Source organism: Mycotypha africana, assembly GCF_025528875.1.
Source record: "Mycotypha africana strain NRRL 2978 chromosome Unknown BDF20scaffold_20, whole genome shotgun sequence".
NCBI lineage: Eukaryota > Fungi > Mucoromycota > Mucoromycetes > Mucorales > Mycotyphaceae > Mycotypha > Mycotypha africana.
The window spans coordinates 64,913-82,324 of record NW_026515744.1 but is presented as its reverse complement, the minus strand read 5'-3'; the positions used below and the strand labels follow the sequence as shown (position 1 = coordinate 82,324).

The 17,412-nt window shown below is 37.4% G+C and overlaps 6 protein-coding genes across 6 annotated transcripts; 4 read left to right on the top strand and 2 right to left on the bottom strand.

Moving 5' to 3' along the window:
• The first annotated feature begins 1,840 nt into the window (after positions 1-1,840).
• On the top strand, positions 1,841-4,573 carry BDF20DRAFT_902844 (DNA repair metallo-beta-lactamase-domain-containing protein). Its single transcript, XM_053082895.1, has 4 exons — positions 1,841-2,739; positions 2,811-3,605; positions 3,699-3,853; positions 3,952-4,573. Exons 1-4 carry the CDS (start codon positions 1,890-1,892, stop codon positions 4,357-4,359), a joined length of 2,208 nt encoding a protein of 735 aa, XP_052930645.1. The 5' UTR covers positions 1,841-1,889; the 3' UTR covers positions 4,360-4,573.
• Positions 4,574-4,853: 280 nt separating this feature from the next.
• BDF20DRAFT_840539 (helix-loop-helix DNA-binding domain-containing protein) lies at positions 4,854-6,135 on the top strand (the record flags this gene model as incomplete). Its single annotated transcript, XM_053079400.1, has 2 exons — positions 4,854-5,559; positions 5,645-6,135. 2 exons carry the CDS (start codon positions 4,854-4,856, stop codon positions 6,133-6,135), a joined length of 1,197 nt encoding a protein of 398 aa, XP_052930644.1.
• Positions 6,136-7,685: 1,550 nt separating this feature from the next.
• BDF20DRAFT_902836 (40S ribosomal protein S27) lies at positions 7,686-8,625 on the top strand. Its single transcript, XM_053082894.1, has 3 exons — positions 7,686-7,794; positions 8,120-8,339; positions 8,412-8,625. The coding sequence occupies exons 1-3, from the start codon at positions 7,789-7,791 to the stop codon at positions 8,438-8,440; spliced, it is 255 nt and encodes an 84-aa protein (XP_052930643.1). The 5' UTR covers positions 7,686-7,788; the 3' UTR covers positions 8,441-8,625.
• A 704-nt stretch (positions 8,626-9,329) lies between these two features.
• On the bottom strand, positions 9,330-10,673 carry BDF20DRAFT_917955 (uncharacterized protein; the record flags this gene model as incomplete). Its single annotated transcript, XM_053084632.1, has 1 exon — positions 9,330-10,673. One exon carries the CDS (start codon positions 10,671-10,673, stop codon positions 9,330-9,332), a length of 1,344 nt encoding a protein of 447 aa, XP_052930642.1.
• Positions 10,674-10,998: 325 nt separating this feature from the next.
• BDF20DRAFT_902831 (uncharacterized protein) lies at positions 10,999-13,222 on the top strand. Its single transcript, XM_053082893.1, has 4 exons — positions 10,999-11,180; positions 11,280-11,571; positions 11,637-11,755; positions 11,876-13,222. The coding sequence occupies exons 1-4, from the start codon at positions 11,056-11,058 to the stop codon at positions 12,834-12,836; spliced, it is 1,497 nt and encodes a 498-aa protein (XP_052930641.1). The 5' UTR covers positions 10,999-11,055; the 3' UTR covers positions 12,837-13,222.
• Positions 13,223-14,064: 842 nt separating this feature from the next.
• Positions 14,065-17,365, bottom strand: BDF20DRAFT_840535 (uncharacterized protein; the record flags this gene model as incomplete). The annotated part of the gene is made up of 2 exons (XM_053079399.1): positions 14,065-17,114; positions 17,197-17,365. 2 exons carry the CDS (start codon positions 17,363-17,365, stop codon positions 14,065-14,067), a joined length of 3,219 nt encoding a protein of 1,072 aa, XP_052930640.1.
• Between the last annotated feature and the right edge of the window lie 47 nt (positions 17,366-17,412).

Genomic DNA, 17,412 nt, shown 5'->3' with positions numbered 1-17,412 from the left:
TTGAAAAGAGCTATTTTTAATTTGAAGATGTTCGTGTGGCTTCATAATGTTCAACTTAGATGGAAGTGTGGGACTCTGATGGGCCATCTCAAGTTGTGATTCTGTTGAAGACTATTGAGCTTATCTTACCTTGTAGATGCTGCATTTGTGATTCTCAAGTTGATATAATAAGGGCTTGGATCGTCACGAACTGCCGCAATATGTTTTAAAAGTCTCAATTATTCGATTGCTTTAGTAAGTTTGATAACCGGAAGCACTACAAATGACTGAGACACATCCGACAACTCATCTCTGCGAGGTTCAATGTGCCTGAATAGCTCTGACACACCCATTACTTCGAGTAACTCTCATCAAAATCGTTTAGTCGACTTAGATGTTTCAGATAACGATCATAAGTTTTGCTGACCTATCGAAACTTTAATGGTGAGTTTGTGAATTGGCAAAAACGAGCCACAATCTTCGAAGCGCTTAAGGTTATTTTCACAACTGCCTGCATTGAACTTCTGTGTAACAGAGCAAATCTCATGTAAATGAATCTAAGCAGATTTCTTAAGTTATTCTAATAAATTGAAATTAGCGTCAATATCTCAACATGGAGTTTGCATTTTCCTGCTTCCGTATGTATTCGCTGCTGCTGCCATTAATTACTAGCGAAAGGTTTCTTTAAAATAGAACAATCAAAACTCATGGCTCGCGACTATGCTTATGTGTAATATCCCTTCTTGTTTGATTACTTTTTTTTTTTTTTCTTTTGTGTGCGTGTGTGTTTGTAGGGCTGGGTGAGTGGAGGGATTCAACTAAATCTTTGGTTATAACTCTCTTTTACGGCTCATATCACGAATCACTTTGATTCACTGCTTTTGAAATGCTCCTAAGAAAGTTCGAAAGTGCTTTAAGATCACGACCTAAAGCAAGCATTCAAACACAGGTTTGATCTGATTCATACTGTTTTTATAAATGATATTTTACAAATCCCCAAATTCTTGACATTTAGAACTTGGGGTTTGGCTTAAAACTTTTCTTTTTGACAAAGGGAAGTTGGGATAGTGGGTTAAAGAATGAAAGATACAATTGGTCCAAACATTGATCAAGTAAGCTTGAATTTGGGGAACAATGATCAGTAGTTAATAAAAAATACATAAACTAATAGTGATATAGGCAGTAATGTATCCTTACTGTTACGTTGAAAGTCAACCATTAATCTTAATCATATTAATGGCTTAAAACTACCCTTAAGGCCTTGATTATGAATTGATAAATTCAATTCTATTCTAGGTTTTTTGACGTGAATAAGATACGGTAAGAATCTATTATTGATCGCATCGACGGGCTGCTATTTTTAGAAGGGCGGCGTATCGTTTATGTAGATTAACAAATGCGCAAATTATAGCTGATGTATCATTGATCTCTTTGGTTTTATTTTTCGCCCAGTCTACCGTAGGAAATTATTTTGTCAAGCGCGTTGGCAAAATGTATTCAATGTCATCAATAGCAACTTAGAACAATCTCGAAGCAAAATTGAGCGTTTGTCTTTCATAACCGTCGAGTGTTTTTGTTAAACACGATGTAAATATATAGACTCCCTTCACTTCTCGAGGATTCATTTTCTGTTTCTTATAAGTCCGTACTATGACGTTCAAAGTATGTATTTGGTGCTTATAGTACTCACACAGGTTCATCAGTCCAATGTATTCAATGAAAATAATGGCGGCACGATCAATGATTCAAAATTGCCAGTGTAGTACTTACTTCTTCTTCATTGGCTACAATTACGCGGCAAATAACAAAGTAAGGAACAAAAAAAAAGAAACGCAAAACTTTTTAGTTGCTAAGATTTGTTCGGGCTCTAATATCTTGTTAATGCGACGGGAAGAGCAATTACAGAAGTGATGGGGAAAAGACAACATGGATCCTCATCCTTTTGCTCTCCAAAAACTACAGTTGATACGTCAGCCAAATCTGTAAAATCGAAATACTTCTCTATCGAATCTTATTTCTCCTCAACAATTGCAAACAAACGTTTGAAAAGTAAGAGCAGCAGCAACTCGGCAACCAATGAAGCAATTGCAAACGGCCAAGATTTGGAAACTGAGGAGGCTGTCAATGATAAAGGGAAGCAGGAACAATGTCCGATTTGCCACGCTTTCATTTTAACAGAGTCGATGTCGTTCGAAGTGCATGTTAATTACTGCCTCGATCAGCAACAAACTCAAACACAGGAACAAAAGCAGCAGCTGTCACAGGAGCCTGAAAAAATACAGCTGCAACAGCAATACTGCGATACCAAAGAAGTATTAACGGAACGTCAGAATTGTTTTACAGTATCTAGCAATAATGTTGACGAACAAGCTTCTTTTGAGTACGGGGGTCAATCTAAAGAATTGGACGAATCAACAGAAGTATCATTTTCAGGATTGGTTCAAAAGTTTTCCTATAGGAATTGCAAAGGCACTGAAATGTGCCTTCCAGAAAAGCAACAAAAAGATGGAGAGGAAAAAGAAGGGGATGTTAGAAACAATTCAACAACCTCAACTATTTCTAAAGATACAGAGGTGAACGGCACCTTTAAGCAGTTAGACCCTACTTCATGGAAAAAAGCCTTCTCCTCTAATACATCATCATCAACAGCAACAGTGCTTCGACCATTAGACATTAACGTGAACAATAACATCCTATTGAAGGGGAAAGCCTCAGTCAATAAAAAGAACAAGATATGCCCCTTTTACAAATGGGTCAAAGGTATAGAATAACGGCTTGTTTAATGATGAAAGATTCAGCTAATATTGTTTTGTTATTGTGTACCAAAATAGATACACGATTTGTTGTAGATGCTTTCAATTATGGCGCCATTCCTAATTGTGATGGTTATTTTTTATCCCACTACCATTCGGATCACTTTGTTGGCCTCACTTCAAAATGGTCTCATGGTCCAATTTATTGCTCCAAAGTGACAGCCAATCTTGTGAGACAAGAGCTTCGTGTTGATCCACGTTATATACATCCTTTGCCTATGAATCAGCTTTATCCTATACCTACTCTCAATAAATCACAAAGAACAGCAGCACCAGCAACAGTAGAAGTAGCACTTATCGATGCTAATCATTGTCCAGGTTCAGTACTTTTTCTATTTGTTATCGACAAGAAAATCAGACATTTGCATACAGGTGATTTTCGAGCAGCGCCAAAGATGTGCCTGCATCCATTACTTCGCCAGCCTGAAAACCCACCGATTGGCAATCTATATTTGGATACAACATATCTAGACCCAAAATATGCCTTCCCTGCGCAAGAAGAATGTATACAGGCAGTGTGTAATGCAGTCTTGGCGGAAATCAATGGCTTTGCAGAAAGTGATAAGCCTTCTGATCCTCCTCCGTCTATGCTGGATAAGTGGATTAGGCGACCATTGTTGAGTAAGACGAACAATAACAATAAAGGAGCTCAATTAAAGCCAGTTATGAAACAAGAACAACACATAAACCATGAAGATCTCATGACCAATAATAATGCATTTGAATTGATGATGTCAAAAAGCAAGGCAAAGAATGGTAAAACGTTATTTGTTGTTGGGACCTATACCATTGGAAAGGAAAGAGTCTTTATCCGTAAGTAGAAGGACAAAAATACAAATGACCAATTATACAAAAAGAAAAAGTAATCTTAAACGGTCAAATTTCGTTTTCCCTCGAACTTCAAAGATATTGCGAGGCTGCTAAAATGTAAAGTATATGCACCATCAAAGAAAAAATGCATTTTATTATGCCAGGAAGACGAAGAATTGAAAACAATGCTGACGAATGATCCGACAGAAGCACAAGTTCATGTTGTGTCACTAAGAGATATAAGAGCCGATGTAAGTTATATCAAATATATACAATATTCATTATTCAACCACAAATACCAGTTTTTACTATCCTAGCTTACTCATTATACCTGCTGTGTACCATATAGACCATGTTTGCTTATTTGCATCAATATGAATCTTATTTCAACCGCCTGGTTGCATTTAAACCTACAGGCTGGGCCTTTAAGTCAACCGAATCACAGACACTTGACATGAAATTGGCCCCTTTATGTGATATCATCTTACCACCACCTGATCGAAATCTGATTCTCTTACCCCAGTATTCTTCCAAAAAGGATAGTGGCAAAGTTAAGATTTACAGTGTACCTTATTCGGAACACTCGAGTTTTCGAGAATTGGCGTCCTTTATTGCAAGCCTGGATATCAGGAACATTATACCTACTGTAAATAACCATAATCATGAATCAATGCGTGTCTACTTGGATAAATGGCAAGAAGAAAAGAGAGCTAAAAGGATTGAAGTAGTAGCGTACCCTAATGAGGACCACTGGTAATGAACGGCTTTTCACATTGCAAATTGGCCCGTGCTTTCCTATATATTTATACTACACTGTTCCCATAACAATCAAATAAAATCGCCTCGATGTTCATAGTAATGCAATAAAATGCACCCAATAAGCTCTTCTTATAGATCTACTAGTAAACATGGCAGTGGTAGTGTGTTCATTTATTGTTCTTTTAAAGTTGGTTTGATTGTTTAGATTCGGTGACGATAGAATACCTAAATTTTTCCCTTACCTTTGTTCCTATTGAGTTTCACAAAACAATTAAAAACAGAAAGACGCTTTTTTTCTCGTTTGTATTTGTATAAATGTGTATACACACACAACATGAAAATAACCTTTTTTTTTTCCCTTCCTTCGCCCCTTTTTTCAACTTTTCTTTGTGTGTATTTAAAATAGACATATTTTATCTGGTTTTTTTCTCTATTCTTTTTATCTCTGTTCTATTTTATTTTTTTCTTAATATATAACAACTTAAAACCGACATGTATTCACCGGATCAACAAGCAGAATATGCTGATCATTTTAATCAAAGGCAACAACAACAACATTCACAACAGGATATGTCTCATACAACCGTAGCAGCAGTGCCGGTGATAAACCCTAATAGTAGCCGAACGCCAAATCGAATGTTTAGCCCAACTTCATACCAACCACAGCAACAACACCATCATCAACCACATCAATTTCATCAAAGACAAAGCTCGTATGGTACAGTAGCTTCTGCTATTGCCATGAGCTCACCTCGACAGCATCGTACAGGTGGCCTTGCCGCTGCTGCCGCCGCTTATGCTGACAGTAATAACATTAATCAACAGAATTGGTTTGGAACAAGTTTTGATTCTACTTCATCTTTTGGTCAGTCTCCACCTCATATCTTCACAACAACTAGTGCATCATCAGGCGGAAGAGGTGCAACTGCAGGCGCGGATTTGATTGTTTCCCCTTCCACATCCTCAACACATCTTGATCACACTAGTTTTGCTGCTGCTGCTGCCGCAGCGGCGCATGCAGCAGTATCAGCAAGTGTTAGTGGTAGTAGTAATAATAACCCTAACAGCATTACAGAAGATGAAGAAGCTCAGCAGCAAAGAAACTTGCAAGAAATGTTCGAAAAGAGACGTCGACGAAGAGAATCTCATAATGCTGTCGAAAGGCGCCGAAGGGATAATATAAATGAGCGTATTCATGGTAATATATAATGTATAGTTTCACACATGAGTTATTTTATTTGAGAGGAGCTGTGAGCTCTAATGTGCACAAACATTTACCATAGAACTATGCACACTACTACCTGAAAGACTGTTGGATACAGCCCCTACAAGCTCAAATGTTATGTCAGTTGCTAGCGGCCAAGTGGGTGCTAATGGTAGAGCAATCAACAAAGGCACAATTTTGAAGCTGTCTGTTGACTACATAAAGGAATTACGTGACGAATTGCATCGATGTGAGAATAGAATTCAGGAATTGGAACATATTGTCGAAAGCACCAAAAGAGACGAATTAGTCTATAATAATCATTCGAACAATATTAACAACAGTGTTAACAATAAACTAACTCAACAACATCAATTGGAATTTAACAACCGTAATAACAACAATAGTAATATGAAAAATCTACAGCAACAACAACAAGACACTGGTAACCATAATAATAGTGGTGGTGGTGGCGGTGGTGGCGGACATCAAAGGGTAGGCTCAATACAATTCAGACAGCAATTTGATAAAATGCAAATTACAACAAACATGAAGAACGAACCTCTTTGAAACGCACATATTTTAGCATAAAATTATATCACTTCATTCAACCCGTTAATTTTGTTCTCCGTAATGCAGATATAATTATAGTCATATACATTCCTATACATACAATCTGAATGACATTAAATTGGTTCTTTGTTAAGATTCGAATCCAGGTTAGTGCGCCCAAATTGCTTTTTTCACGCGTTTTTATGGAGAAGATTAGAAGGTTGAATGGTAACCTAGGTTTTGGGGCAATAGTAGGCATCGGTTATTAATAAGTCAACAATAGTTAGTTTGGGTTTTTCTTCAAAACAATATCCCCTACTGCTGCATAATAGTGAATCTCTATGGAAGAAAAAAAAAGATACAAAGTACTGAAGAAGCGATGTAATCTCTTAAATCCGAACCAAATTATTGAGAAGTTGATCTTTTCGCGGAAAGCTTAAGTACGAATATTTGGCAGGAGATATCGCTGGTTTGCTTACGATAAAATAACAGGAGATGAAAGCGTTTCTCTCCAACTTATTGTTCCTTGCGAAGACACTTTTTCTTTGTTTTTTTTTTTTTTTTTTTTTTTTTTTTTTTTTTGTGGAATTCAAAGACATGAACTTCATTATACGTCGAACAGCAATTTTCCGTTGCATCATCATAATCTGAAAATTGATAGGAATAATGCTATATTATCGAATTATTGCTTTGGATGCTTTTAACATGTTATCATTGTTACTAACTGGTGCATCCTCTCTTTCAAAAAAACCTTCGGCTATCCATATAAAGATATTGACGTATTCTATGGATTAATATATTGTCGATGCCTACAGACAAAATAGCGCAATAACCCAGATTAAACGACTTCTTTGTAAAGTATGAGCTATATCCTTTTTCTTAATTTCTCTTACTTTTGGGTCGTAGCCGTACTTGTTCCAATTTTCATCTTTTATAACTTTTGATCAGACATCATTCTAACTTCTAGAGAAGCCAAAGCTCATTAGAATAGAAAAATAAGGAGAAAACCAAAGCATTTCATTGTTTTCTCTATATAACAAGTGCGCGTATCTATTCATATTAGGAACAACAGAGGATGGTTTAGCATATTTCTTGATGCACTCATCCCCAGCAAAGAAACAAAAAAAAAGCAGCGGGCTACACTGAAGACAGTTATGAACGAATGGTGCTACATCAAAAAGGAAGCTGGAAAAGAGAGGAGGAAATAAGATAGGCGAGTACTATATTGCTTGGGTAAAATTATACGAGTATTGTTCACCTTGATACTTTTTTCTTTTTTATAATAAATGTCAGGTTAAGATCGAACCGACGAGGCAAACTCTATAAATGATTTTCAAATAGACAAAGACTGTTAGTCTTGCGTTGTTTTTGGCGAAGGAATGTCAACGCTGCTAAAAATAAGTCGATAAATGCAACCTCATAGGGTGTTCAAGGTTCACCAGAACTGTACAACAGAAATTGCCGTAGCGAGAATTTGACTTTTCATCTTCCTCGCATATCACTGGGCTTGCAAATTCAGGTCAGCAGCAAATCATTTTTGTTACCGCAGCATCTGACAGGAACAGCCTTATCCAAAAAGGAATATAAAATGAATGTGAATTATATTCTTTCTTCCCTTTTGTTTTTTTCAATTCACCAAAAGTTAAAGTAATATCTGAACAGTAGCTTATCATGACTGTATGTATAAAATTTATTATGCATATGCTGCGGCTTGCAATGATCGAAAATGGGAAATCAAATTATGGGCAACACATATTGAACAGGGCACTTTGCTCCATTGATCTTTATAAAGTCGAAGATCGTGCTATTGAGTGACCGATCTTTTATATTGGGTGTTCACATCCGTAGGAAGTTTTTTGACATTTCCTAGAATTGTTGGATCTTTCCCTTTGTGATTGAATGATGTGTTTAAGCACTCGTTTTTTCCTTTAATTACATTGCGTAGCTGCGGCTTTGTTATTCTTAATGACTGTGAGCTAAATTTATGTCTTTTTTTTTGTAGTTGGCTATCGATTTGTTAAACCCCACTATTGAACTTGAAAAACGCTCTCATAAACTCAAAAGGCTCGTGCAATCCCCTGATTCCTATTTTATGGACGTCAAATGCCTTGCTTGTTTTAATATTAGTACTGCTTTCAGTCATGCCCAAACGGTAGTTTTATGTTCTGCTTGTGGTACAGTTCTTTGTCAACCCACTGGTGGCCGCGCACGTTTAAGTGATGGTAAGCAGCAAAACAAGCATCATTGTTTAGATTTTTGAAATTTGATACTTATATCGATTATAATTCGTATAGGTTGTTTCTTTCGTAGAAAAGCCAATTAGATACCAACAGTTTTTAAACCCACCAATTCATAAAAGCTTCAGCCATTGCTAGATCTGTATAAATAGTCTGCTGCGTTTCATATCCCCCTAGGCATTTCTCTGTATATGTACACTGTGTGTATTAGCCATTTATCAAAATAAAATTTGACTCTGAACTGTATTGATAAATAAATTTAAACCACCTCAATTTTAGAAAGATAGTTGTCTTTACTTTGTTTTTAGTTGCACGGAAATTGACCTACGCTGAACTTCAGTGTAGCGAGATGTGTTCCATGTTATCTGAACTTTTAAAATGAACTTTGAAAGACTTTTAGATAATTTCATTAGAGTCCTGTACTGTGGCATGAGATTCGTATTTTCAAAAACCGTCTTTGCTTCCTCAAAAAATCACGTTGCAAAGGATTCTTGATATGCAAGATATTATTGGAAGATTAGACGGTTGCTCAAAGGGAACTTGCTGTTGAGACGGCTGCCATTCATTCTGATACTTTAAAGACTATCGTCTAAATTTTCCCATTGCTGGTAGAAAAGTTAAGGAGAAAGACAATCGCAACAAGAAAACACTGGGTGCGCCAGCTACAGTGATGCAGTCGGGCATTTATGGTAATATTTTGACAGGTTCTGAAGATGTCGTTTTTCTATATGAAGAAAGCTACTGTGAATCTCGGCTTTTACCAAAACATTACCTTTTCCTTCGAACAAAGTTTTAAAAAAGGATATGAAATACCCTCTAGGGTAAAATACCGGAGTTGATCCATAAGTATTTTGCTGGGATCATCATTTCTAAAGGGTCCTATTCTGTGGTAATTCAATACAATTACAAGGTTTCTCGTTCGGGAAACAAGTTATGAGTGTCCTTTATTTATCCTTTTTTTTTTCTTTACTAATTTTAACCGCGCAAATCCTTTACAGAGCTATAATTGCGTGTTCTTCCGGTCATACTAGTAGTAGGATAAGAAGTAGTACGATAGTACGGTTGATTATAGTAATAGGAAGGAATAGCATTAGTAGCTGCTGTAGATGGTATTAATTCTGGAGGTAGCCTATTATTATTTCCATAGTAATCGTATGGCTGTAGCAGCTGCTGCTGATAAGCATGAAGAGAATAATATGGATTAACAAGGTGAGGGTCATTGTATGGTAAATGCGGCGGCCGAAACTGTTGTTGTGCTTGCATTGAAAAAATTGAGGGGTCTACCATCATACTATTATTGACAGTAGGCGGAAGACCGTAATTAAAAGGCAATACAGGAACAGCACTACGCTGTACCGTGCTGTTAGTGTTGTTATAATTAGTGATTTGCATCATCATTTGGTTCAAAACTGCCGCTGCTGCCAACTGTTGCTGTTGTTTTTGATGCAATTGCTGCTGTAAGATGGCTGACTGTTGTAGTGCTGGTAGTTGCTGTTGTTGGTCCAACATAAGCATCATAGCCAATGCTTGTTGTTGCGCCTGTGCTTGTGCTTGTGCCTGGACTTGTTGTTCATAAGGCGCCATGGGAATTGCTGGCTGATTGTTGTACGCTAACGGATGTCCTCCAGTTGATTGTAACTGCTTATTATGAAGTTGTTGATGTTGTGCAGCAGTTTGAGATAATTGATGCTGTTGTGCTGCTATCTGAGATGGAGGAGGCATAGCAGAGTGAGCTTCTGCAGATGTTGTTCCTACTGTCATTGACTTTGAAGGCCCACCAGGAAGCAATGGCGCCGAAGCAGACGCAGCTCCTACTGAAGCAGAAGGCATCGGATGTGGCATTTGCTGTGGTAAGATAGACCTCTGCTGTGAATGGAGCGCCGATGGATCCGTGATAGCTGGTGTAAAGACATTGCCGTATTTTGAAGATGAGGAGATAGGTGGTGGACCTAATCCTAATCGATACATTAAATGATCTAGAATGCCTCCTCCACCTCCACTAGCACGTTGATAATGGGACGCTGTATATGGTGCTCTGACAATATTTGTCAGTTGCTGATGTGACATGGAGGCAGGAACTGCTAAATTTTTTGATTGGGGCTCAGCTACAATGAGTTGCTGTTGTGGAACTGATGCTGTTGTTCCTGTTAAGATAGGGGGCGCTGTTGATGTTACTGTCACAGGTGCTTGAACTAAATCATTCTGAGGAGCTTTAGAGGCACTTTTGGTTTCAGCAGGCAGTGTTTCGGCTGGATTACTAGCAATCTCAGCTGTTGAAGAAACTTGTGGAGAAACGGCAGCGGACTCTTCACCTGCCATGAAAAAGATAAGAAAAGGAAAGTTGAATGAAAGGGAAAGACGGTTAAAAAGTCCTGAGGTGCATCTATTGCCACAAAAGGCTGCAAAAAGACTTAACTATGCGATTAAAGTGACGGTATTTTCTGTCTTCTTCATCCGGATGTACCGAAAACAATAAACATACAATAAGGCAAAAATGATTTTCGTAGTGGTCTGGTGATCAAAAGTTTATGTAATCACAATGGCTTATTGTATGACAGGTTTTTATCCCCACTTTAAGGGGTTTCCTAAAAAATCCAAAATTTAAACTTCTTCTAGATTAAATTTCCTCTGCTTTTAACACTTTTTTTTTTTTTTTTAATTAAACTTCGACGCAAAGAGAAGCTGTTTTCTCTGTTTAAAGATGCCCTTTGGATTTTACCATGATGTAGTTGTTTGTATAGCAAGAAGTGCCCTTTGGTCCTTCTTCTCTGACATTCAGCTCGAAGATGTCGAGAACGTACCTCCGGCATCGCAACCTGTCATTATGTAAGTAACCATTTCATGCAAATATGAAATATTGCGTTATTGATGTTTGCATGTGTCCGCTATTGGATGATTTTAAGTCGAATTCTTATCCTTTTATAGAGCTGCTACTCATCATAATATGATTATTGATCCTGCTGTTCTTTCAGTTACCTACCCTAAACAACGTCGTTTACATTATTGGGCAAAAGATACCATGTTTAAAAATCCATATGCTGCAAAATTCCTCAGCAATTGTGGTGTAGTACCAGTAGATAGAACAACCAAAAACAATAAGTTACTGTATGCTTCTACATTTCAGGTTTTGAAATTGGGGGAAGCAGTAGCCGTCTTTCCGGAGGGGACAAGTCATACATTGCCAAAGCTAGGATTATTCAAAGACGGCACTAGCTTTGTAAGTTTGAGCCATTGTGAAATCATGCAGATTGATGCTGATTTGTCCATCTATTTACAACGTAGGCCGCTCTAGAATATGCTAAGATATGTCATGAAGAAGGTCGTGCAGACTATGCACCTATTTTGCCTGTAGGCATAGTGTATCCAGAAAAGTCAAAATACCGAAGTATTGTCATTGTAAAGTAAGTTGGAAAGCAATATTTTTTTCACTTTTTCTTACTACGACAGACACTACCTTAAAAGGGACTGAGAACACTTCATTAATCAGTTCATGGTGACCTAACTTTGATACAACTATGTAGATATGGAAAACCAATATCAGTTGAGCCTTTCTTATCGTTATACTTACAAGATCCGAAAAGTGCAGCCAAACAACTAACCAAAACACTAGAGAAATCGATGGAAAAACTGACAGTCAATGCACCTGATTGGGAGAGCAGATATGCCGCTGATATGGCACGAGGGGTACTCTTTCCTGACAAATACAAATCGATGACGGAATATATACCTATTACTCAAAACCTGATTGATGCGTTCGTCACACTCGGTGAACATAACACTGAAATTGCGAAATTGAGAAATAGTTTAGTGGCCTATAAATTAGAGCTCGCAGATCTCTTATTGAAAGATACGCAAATTGCCAAATACAGTGAGAAGGATATCACAGCAATTTCTACCACTTTGCAATTACTGCAACGCACCATCCTTAGCTTAATCGACTTGCCTTTGTTCTTACCGGGTTTGATAGGTCACATGCCCCTTTATGTAGCTGGCTATCTTGCGGGTCACTTTGAAATCTACGAAGAAGTCCGTGCTCAGAACAAGATTTTTCTCGGTATGGCATTAGTACCTGTCATCTACATCGTGGCATTTTTATGGGGATGGCACGCTTTATTTAATGGTACCTTTTTCGGGTTCTTCCAGGCGTTGGCTACGTTGGGTATTTTTGTTTGGTATCATGTTACATCAATTGATGAACGGTATGATAATTTCAAAGACTTACTGGGACGTTGGCGTTTGTTTGATGCCGTCGTTCTTGGTAGAGGCATGTGGAAGCGCAAGGAACGCATATTAGGTTTACAAAAGCTGAGAACGGAAAATGTTAGACAATTACGCAATATGATCCTGGAGCATCATTCAACAAATGAACATATTGAAGTGATATGGTCTGCTTTACGGCAACATGCTTTGGACATGGTGACGTATAGACCAAAGAAAAGCTCTTTGATAAAACAATATGAGTGGATATTGAAGCGCCAATAGAAGTTGTTAATTTCTATCTCTCTTTTATAAACAATGTCTATTTGGGCAAACTGTTATATGCTTATATACAATCTATATCAACCTGGACAACATTCTGTAATTTAACCATATTTTATTTCGTTTTATTTCAGGGCAAAGCTGCATATCAATAGTCTGTGGTTTAGATGATACAGAGCACCGTTAACAGGGAATAAACGACAAACATACTATGTGCATAAAATGCTTATACTGAAACAATTACTCAAAATGTTGTATAGCACATTAAGCTCGTTTGAAAGAAAAGTAAAGAAATAAAAAAATAAATTGAATTTGTCTGTCAGTTTCTGTGATGCTGGTAACCCACTGGAAATACAGTGGGACCAGCAAGGAAACGATCAGAAGCCCTATTTAAGTTGTGATGGGTTGAGTTTTTTTTTTTTTTTTTTTTTTTTTTGCAGGTCTTTTCGATGGGGTGTGTGTGTTAATGATGATATAGAATTTATTGTCTCGAAATATACTACATGCAAACTTTATACGCTTATAGAAGCAGTGAAAGGTGACAACTTCGTTCTCGCGGACTGAGTCCACTCGTTATGTAATCGCCTTCATTGTATAAGTAACGAACTTATTAAATGGTCCTTCCATTAAGATAAGAAGCGACTAATTCTTGTCATTGCTTTGCAGCCTAAATTAATGTTAGGTATATATAAAGAATGAATCATAAATAAGAAGGAAATGTTGACTTACAGAACAAACCAAAGCTGAGAAAAAAGCAGGCATATGATGTTAAGGGAGTGGCTGATTCAGATCATATCAATGACAACAGCGGTATGTAAGTGGACATACTATCATAGGAAACTAAATTTGTCACTGGCATACGTTATGCAATTTACAGAGCCTTGAATTTATTTAAAAGATACTGTAGCTAATTTACAATTGACAACCATATTTATACTAATCTGCGCAATGCATTTCAGGCACTCAACAGAAAGCATGTCTAACTCTCTAATGAAGTTTAAATATAAATAAAATTCCCCAGGATTGAAGGAAGTATCCGTATGGTGATTGATCATGCTCAATAACAATGAATGTGCTAATCAATCAATCAGGAATAATTAATCTATTTGGTATTGTGGTTAAATGAAAGTTCAACTTTTACTACGCTGTGAAGCGCCAGGCAGACAACGATTATCATTATCAATAAAATAGGAAAATTCGTAATATACTAGGAGAAAAGCGGGATAATGACTCAATGAATGACGTTTACAGCAGAAGTAATTGCATTAGTATTGGTATCAGATGTAATGTTGTATTTCGCATTAGTCTCCGATTTTGCGGTTGTTGTTCTCTCTAAATCATATCGAAAAGCAAGAGCCTTGATCTGATTAATCCATACTGTTGTTATGTCGGGGGACGATTCTAATTGACAATATTCTCTATAAGCCCCTTTTGCAGTATCTATGTCATCATTCATCAGCGCTGTATGAATAACTGCATAGTAATTTCTGACCAGTAACGGAGACGATTTATCGCGCAAAGGTGATTCCCATATTTTCCTCAAGCTGGTATAATTAGAGTGTTGATAAGCACCCCATAACATCACATCAAAAGTCAATTTATCTGGCTTTGCGATAGGATGCTTTTCCATCTCTTTAAACACAACGTTGGCCATTGGGAACCATGTTCTTGACGCTGTAAAATTTGTCAATAGAGCATTGTAATGATATGCACTAAATTTAACGTGGCGCTCTGTCAATAGCTCGTTCCACATTCTCCAAGCTCCTTCTGGTTTCCGTAAATGGTAGTAGCAAATAAATAACGTGGTAATCGCCTTATCGTCAAGCCAACGTAAATCCTTCAGCTGCTGGTATATGCCATCGATTCTTTCTGCGTGTTGTATAATAGCATCATCAAAAGGTTTTTGCACTTGTAAACAATCTTGGATAATAGCTGCAGCATCTAATGCATAAGCTTCTGCTGTGAGTGTCAAAGCGGCAACGTCCATCGAGATACCATTTTTAGTGATGCCTTCTAACAAATCAATAGCGATGCGCCGATTTTTATTAGATGATGACCCACGATGAGTAAACCTTGACGAATATTGCTGTTGCAAGAAAACACCAGCAAGAATAGTGTAAATAACAATGTCAGGCTCAATCTTTCTGTTAAGCATAGCACGGTATGTTTCATAAACTTTATCATAGTTAGCTGCTTCTGCGTAGCCCTGAATAAGAGGTGCATAATTGATAGCCGACGGTTTTAATTGATGCTTTTCAGACATCAACTGTAGCATCTGTTCAGCAGTTTTCAGCTCGCCCTTTTTTGCATAGCCATAGATGAGATGTGAAAAGACGTAGGCATTAGGTTTAATATTATCCTCGTTCATGGTCTTGAAGATCCGTTCTGCTTTTTCCATATCGCCCAAGTAGGCAGCGTTACGAATTCTAAGGGCATAGGTATAAATATCAGGTTTCAAATTAGAGGTATCAAGGAAGGCGATCATATTATCTAATTTATCACCCAATCCTTTCGTTGTTAATGTTGTTTTTGATTTGTAAAATTGACCTGAGGCTTGTAAAATGGTGTTATAGGTACGTGTTGATAGATGATGTCCGTCGTTGTATATAATTTGCTCTAGCAAATCTCCAAAACCATCGACCGAGCGAAAAATGTCCTCATTAGAAGATATCTTAAATCGTGATAGTTGAATATTTCTCGAAACTTCGTCGAAAACAACGCTGTTATTAGCGGCTAACTCACGCAGATAGGGTTGTATCCGACCTTCTTCGTGTGGATACTTAAGCGAGCAGTCTAATAGGATGTTATATATGTAAATGTTACAAGGAATGCCCTTATATCGCATTACATCCATATATTTGAGGCATTCTTTAACATTTCCTTTCTTAGCATAATAGTGGATAAAGTCGGCATAGATAACGGTGTTTGGATCGTAATTAGCTGCAACCATCGCATCATACGTCTTGAAAGCATTATTAGGGTCATCTTTGTCCAGGTAATACTTTATAAGTGTTGCAAACGTATATTCGTTAGGTTCAATCGATACAGCTGTTGACGACGTTATTGCAGAGCTTTGTTGTGTATCGCTATGGCCGCTGCTACTGCTACTGCTGCTTCCACAGCCGCAGTTAGAGCAATTACCGCATCCTTCTTTTCTTTTCGGAAACTTCACGCTTTGTAATAGTGTTTCAATTTTTGCTTCGTCTTTCGCAGCCGTCAACCCTTTCAGAAGCAGATTGACTGTAAGTGTATCTGGTTTGTGTCCTAGTCGTAACATAGCCTCATACACGTTATAGAGTGATTTGGTTGTAATGGCTACATCTGCAGGATAATGCTGTCTTGCATACTGCTCTATACGTTCTGACAAACCTTGTAATACGCTATGAAAACTACGAGTATCTATTCGAAAACCTGACTGTACCATTTCATCAATCCACATTCTCGCGATTTTTGCATCTTTAGTTGATAAACAATCTTTCAAAAATCCCCGCAATAATATCTGATATGTCGTTTTATCAGGACTCAAATGACGACTGAGAGTACAGGAAGCCAGTATCTTTTGTGCTCCTGGCAAATCATTTAATTTAATTTTTGCTGCTAGCAACAGATTGTAGGTTGACATATTCGGCGACAAGCATTTTTTTCGTATCATTTCGTTTTCCACAAGAGTGAGCATTTTGCTGAAATAACGTTGGCATGTCAATTTATCCACGTATTTGAATTGGCTTAAATAGACGGCTAATAGCTGATTATAGAGCCCAGTTGTCAGGTTCTGACTACTTGTTGTATCGAGATAGAAATAGATATTCCGATATATAGCTTCTACACGGTGCATATGTCCCAGTTTGCCATACATTTCGAATAACATGCTCAGCTCTATCTCATCTAGATAAATATCTTTCCTCCGACTGATAACATTTGATAATACATCTAAACGTGTGGTATACAATTTTTGCAAATCATGATATTTTACAGTGAGCCGTCGTTGTAAATTCAGATCGACCAATTTATATAGTGCGTCTAATAGTAAATGGAGGGTGGAATTTGGTATTGTTGTTTTAATTAATTCGCTAGCTGAAAGAGTATCCACATGCTTCCAAGCATTTTCATAATCATCATTCCGTAAGCAAGAGTCTGCTTTGTGAATAATTACTGAGCAAGAAGCAGGTATTGATACGTCCTCATTCTTATATTTGTACTCTAGGTAGTTGGGTGATTTTTTCTTTCCTTTCAAGTGAGATAATTGCTGTTGTTCAAGCTGATCTATTTCAGACAATAATTCTGTCGTTTATAAAAAGTACAAATGAAAGGTAAATATATTGGTAAGTCGGCAGATCTACTTTTAAACTATTAAATAACCCACTTTTCGGTGATCTTGCAACATGGGCAAAATTGTTTACGTGAGCTTGTCTGATCTGACAGGCGTTGATGGCATAAGCTAAATAGAGAGATCTCCACTGCTGTAAAATACGTCTACTATTTACATAACGCTTAATTTCAGAATGCAGGTGCTGGCACCGCATATAACTCATGACTCTATGTATATGGTACAAATGTGAAGTAAAACTGTATCGATGGT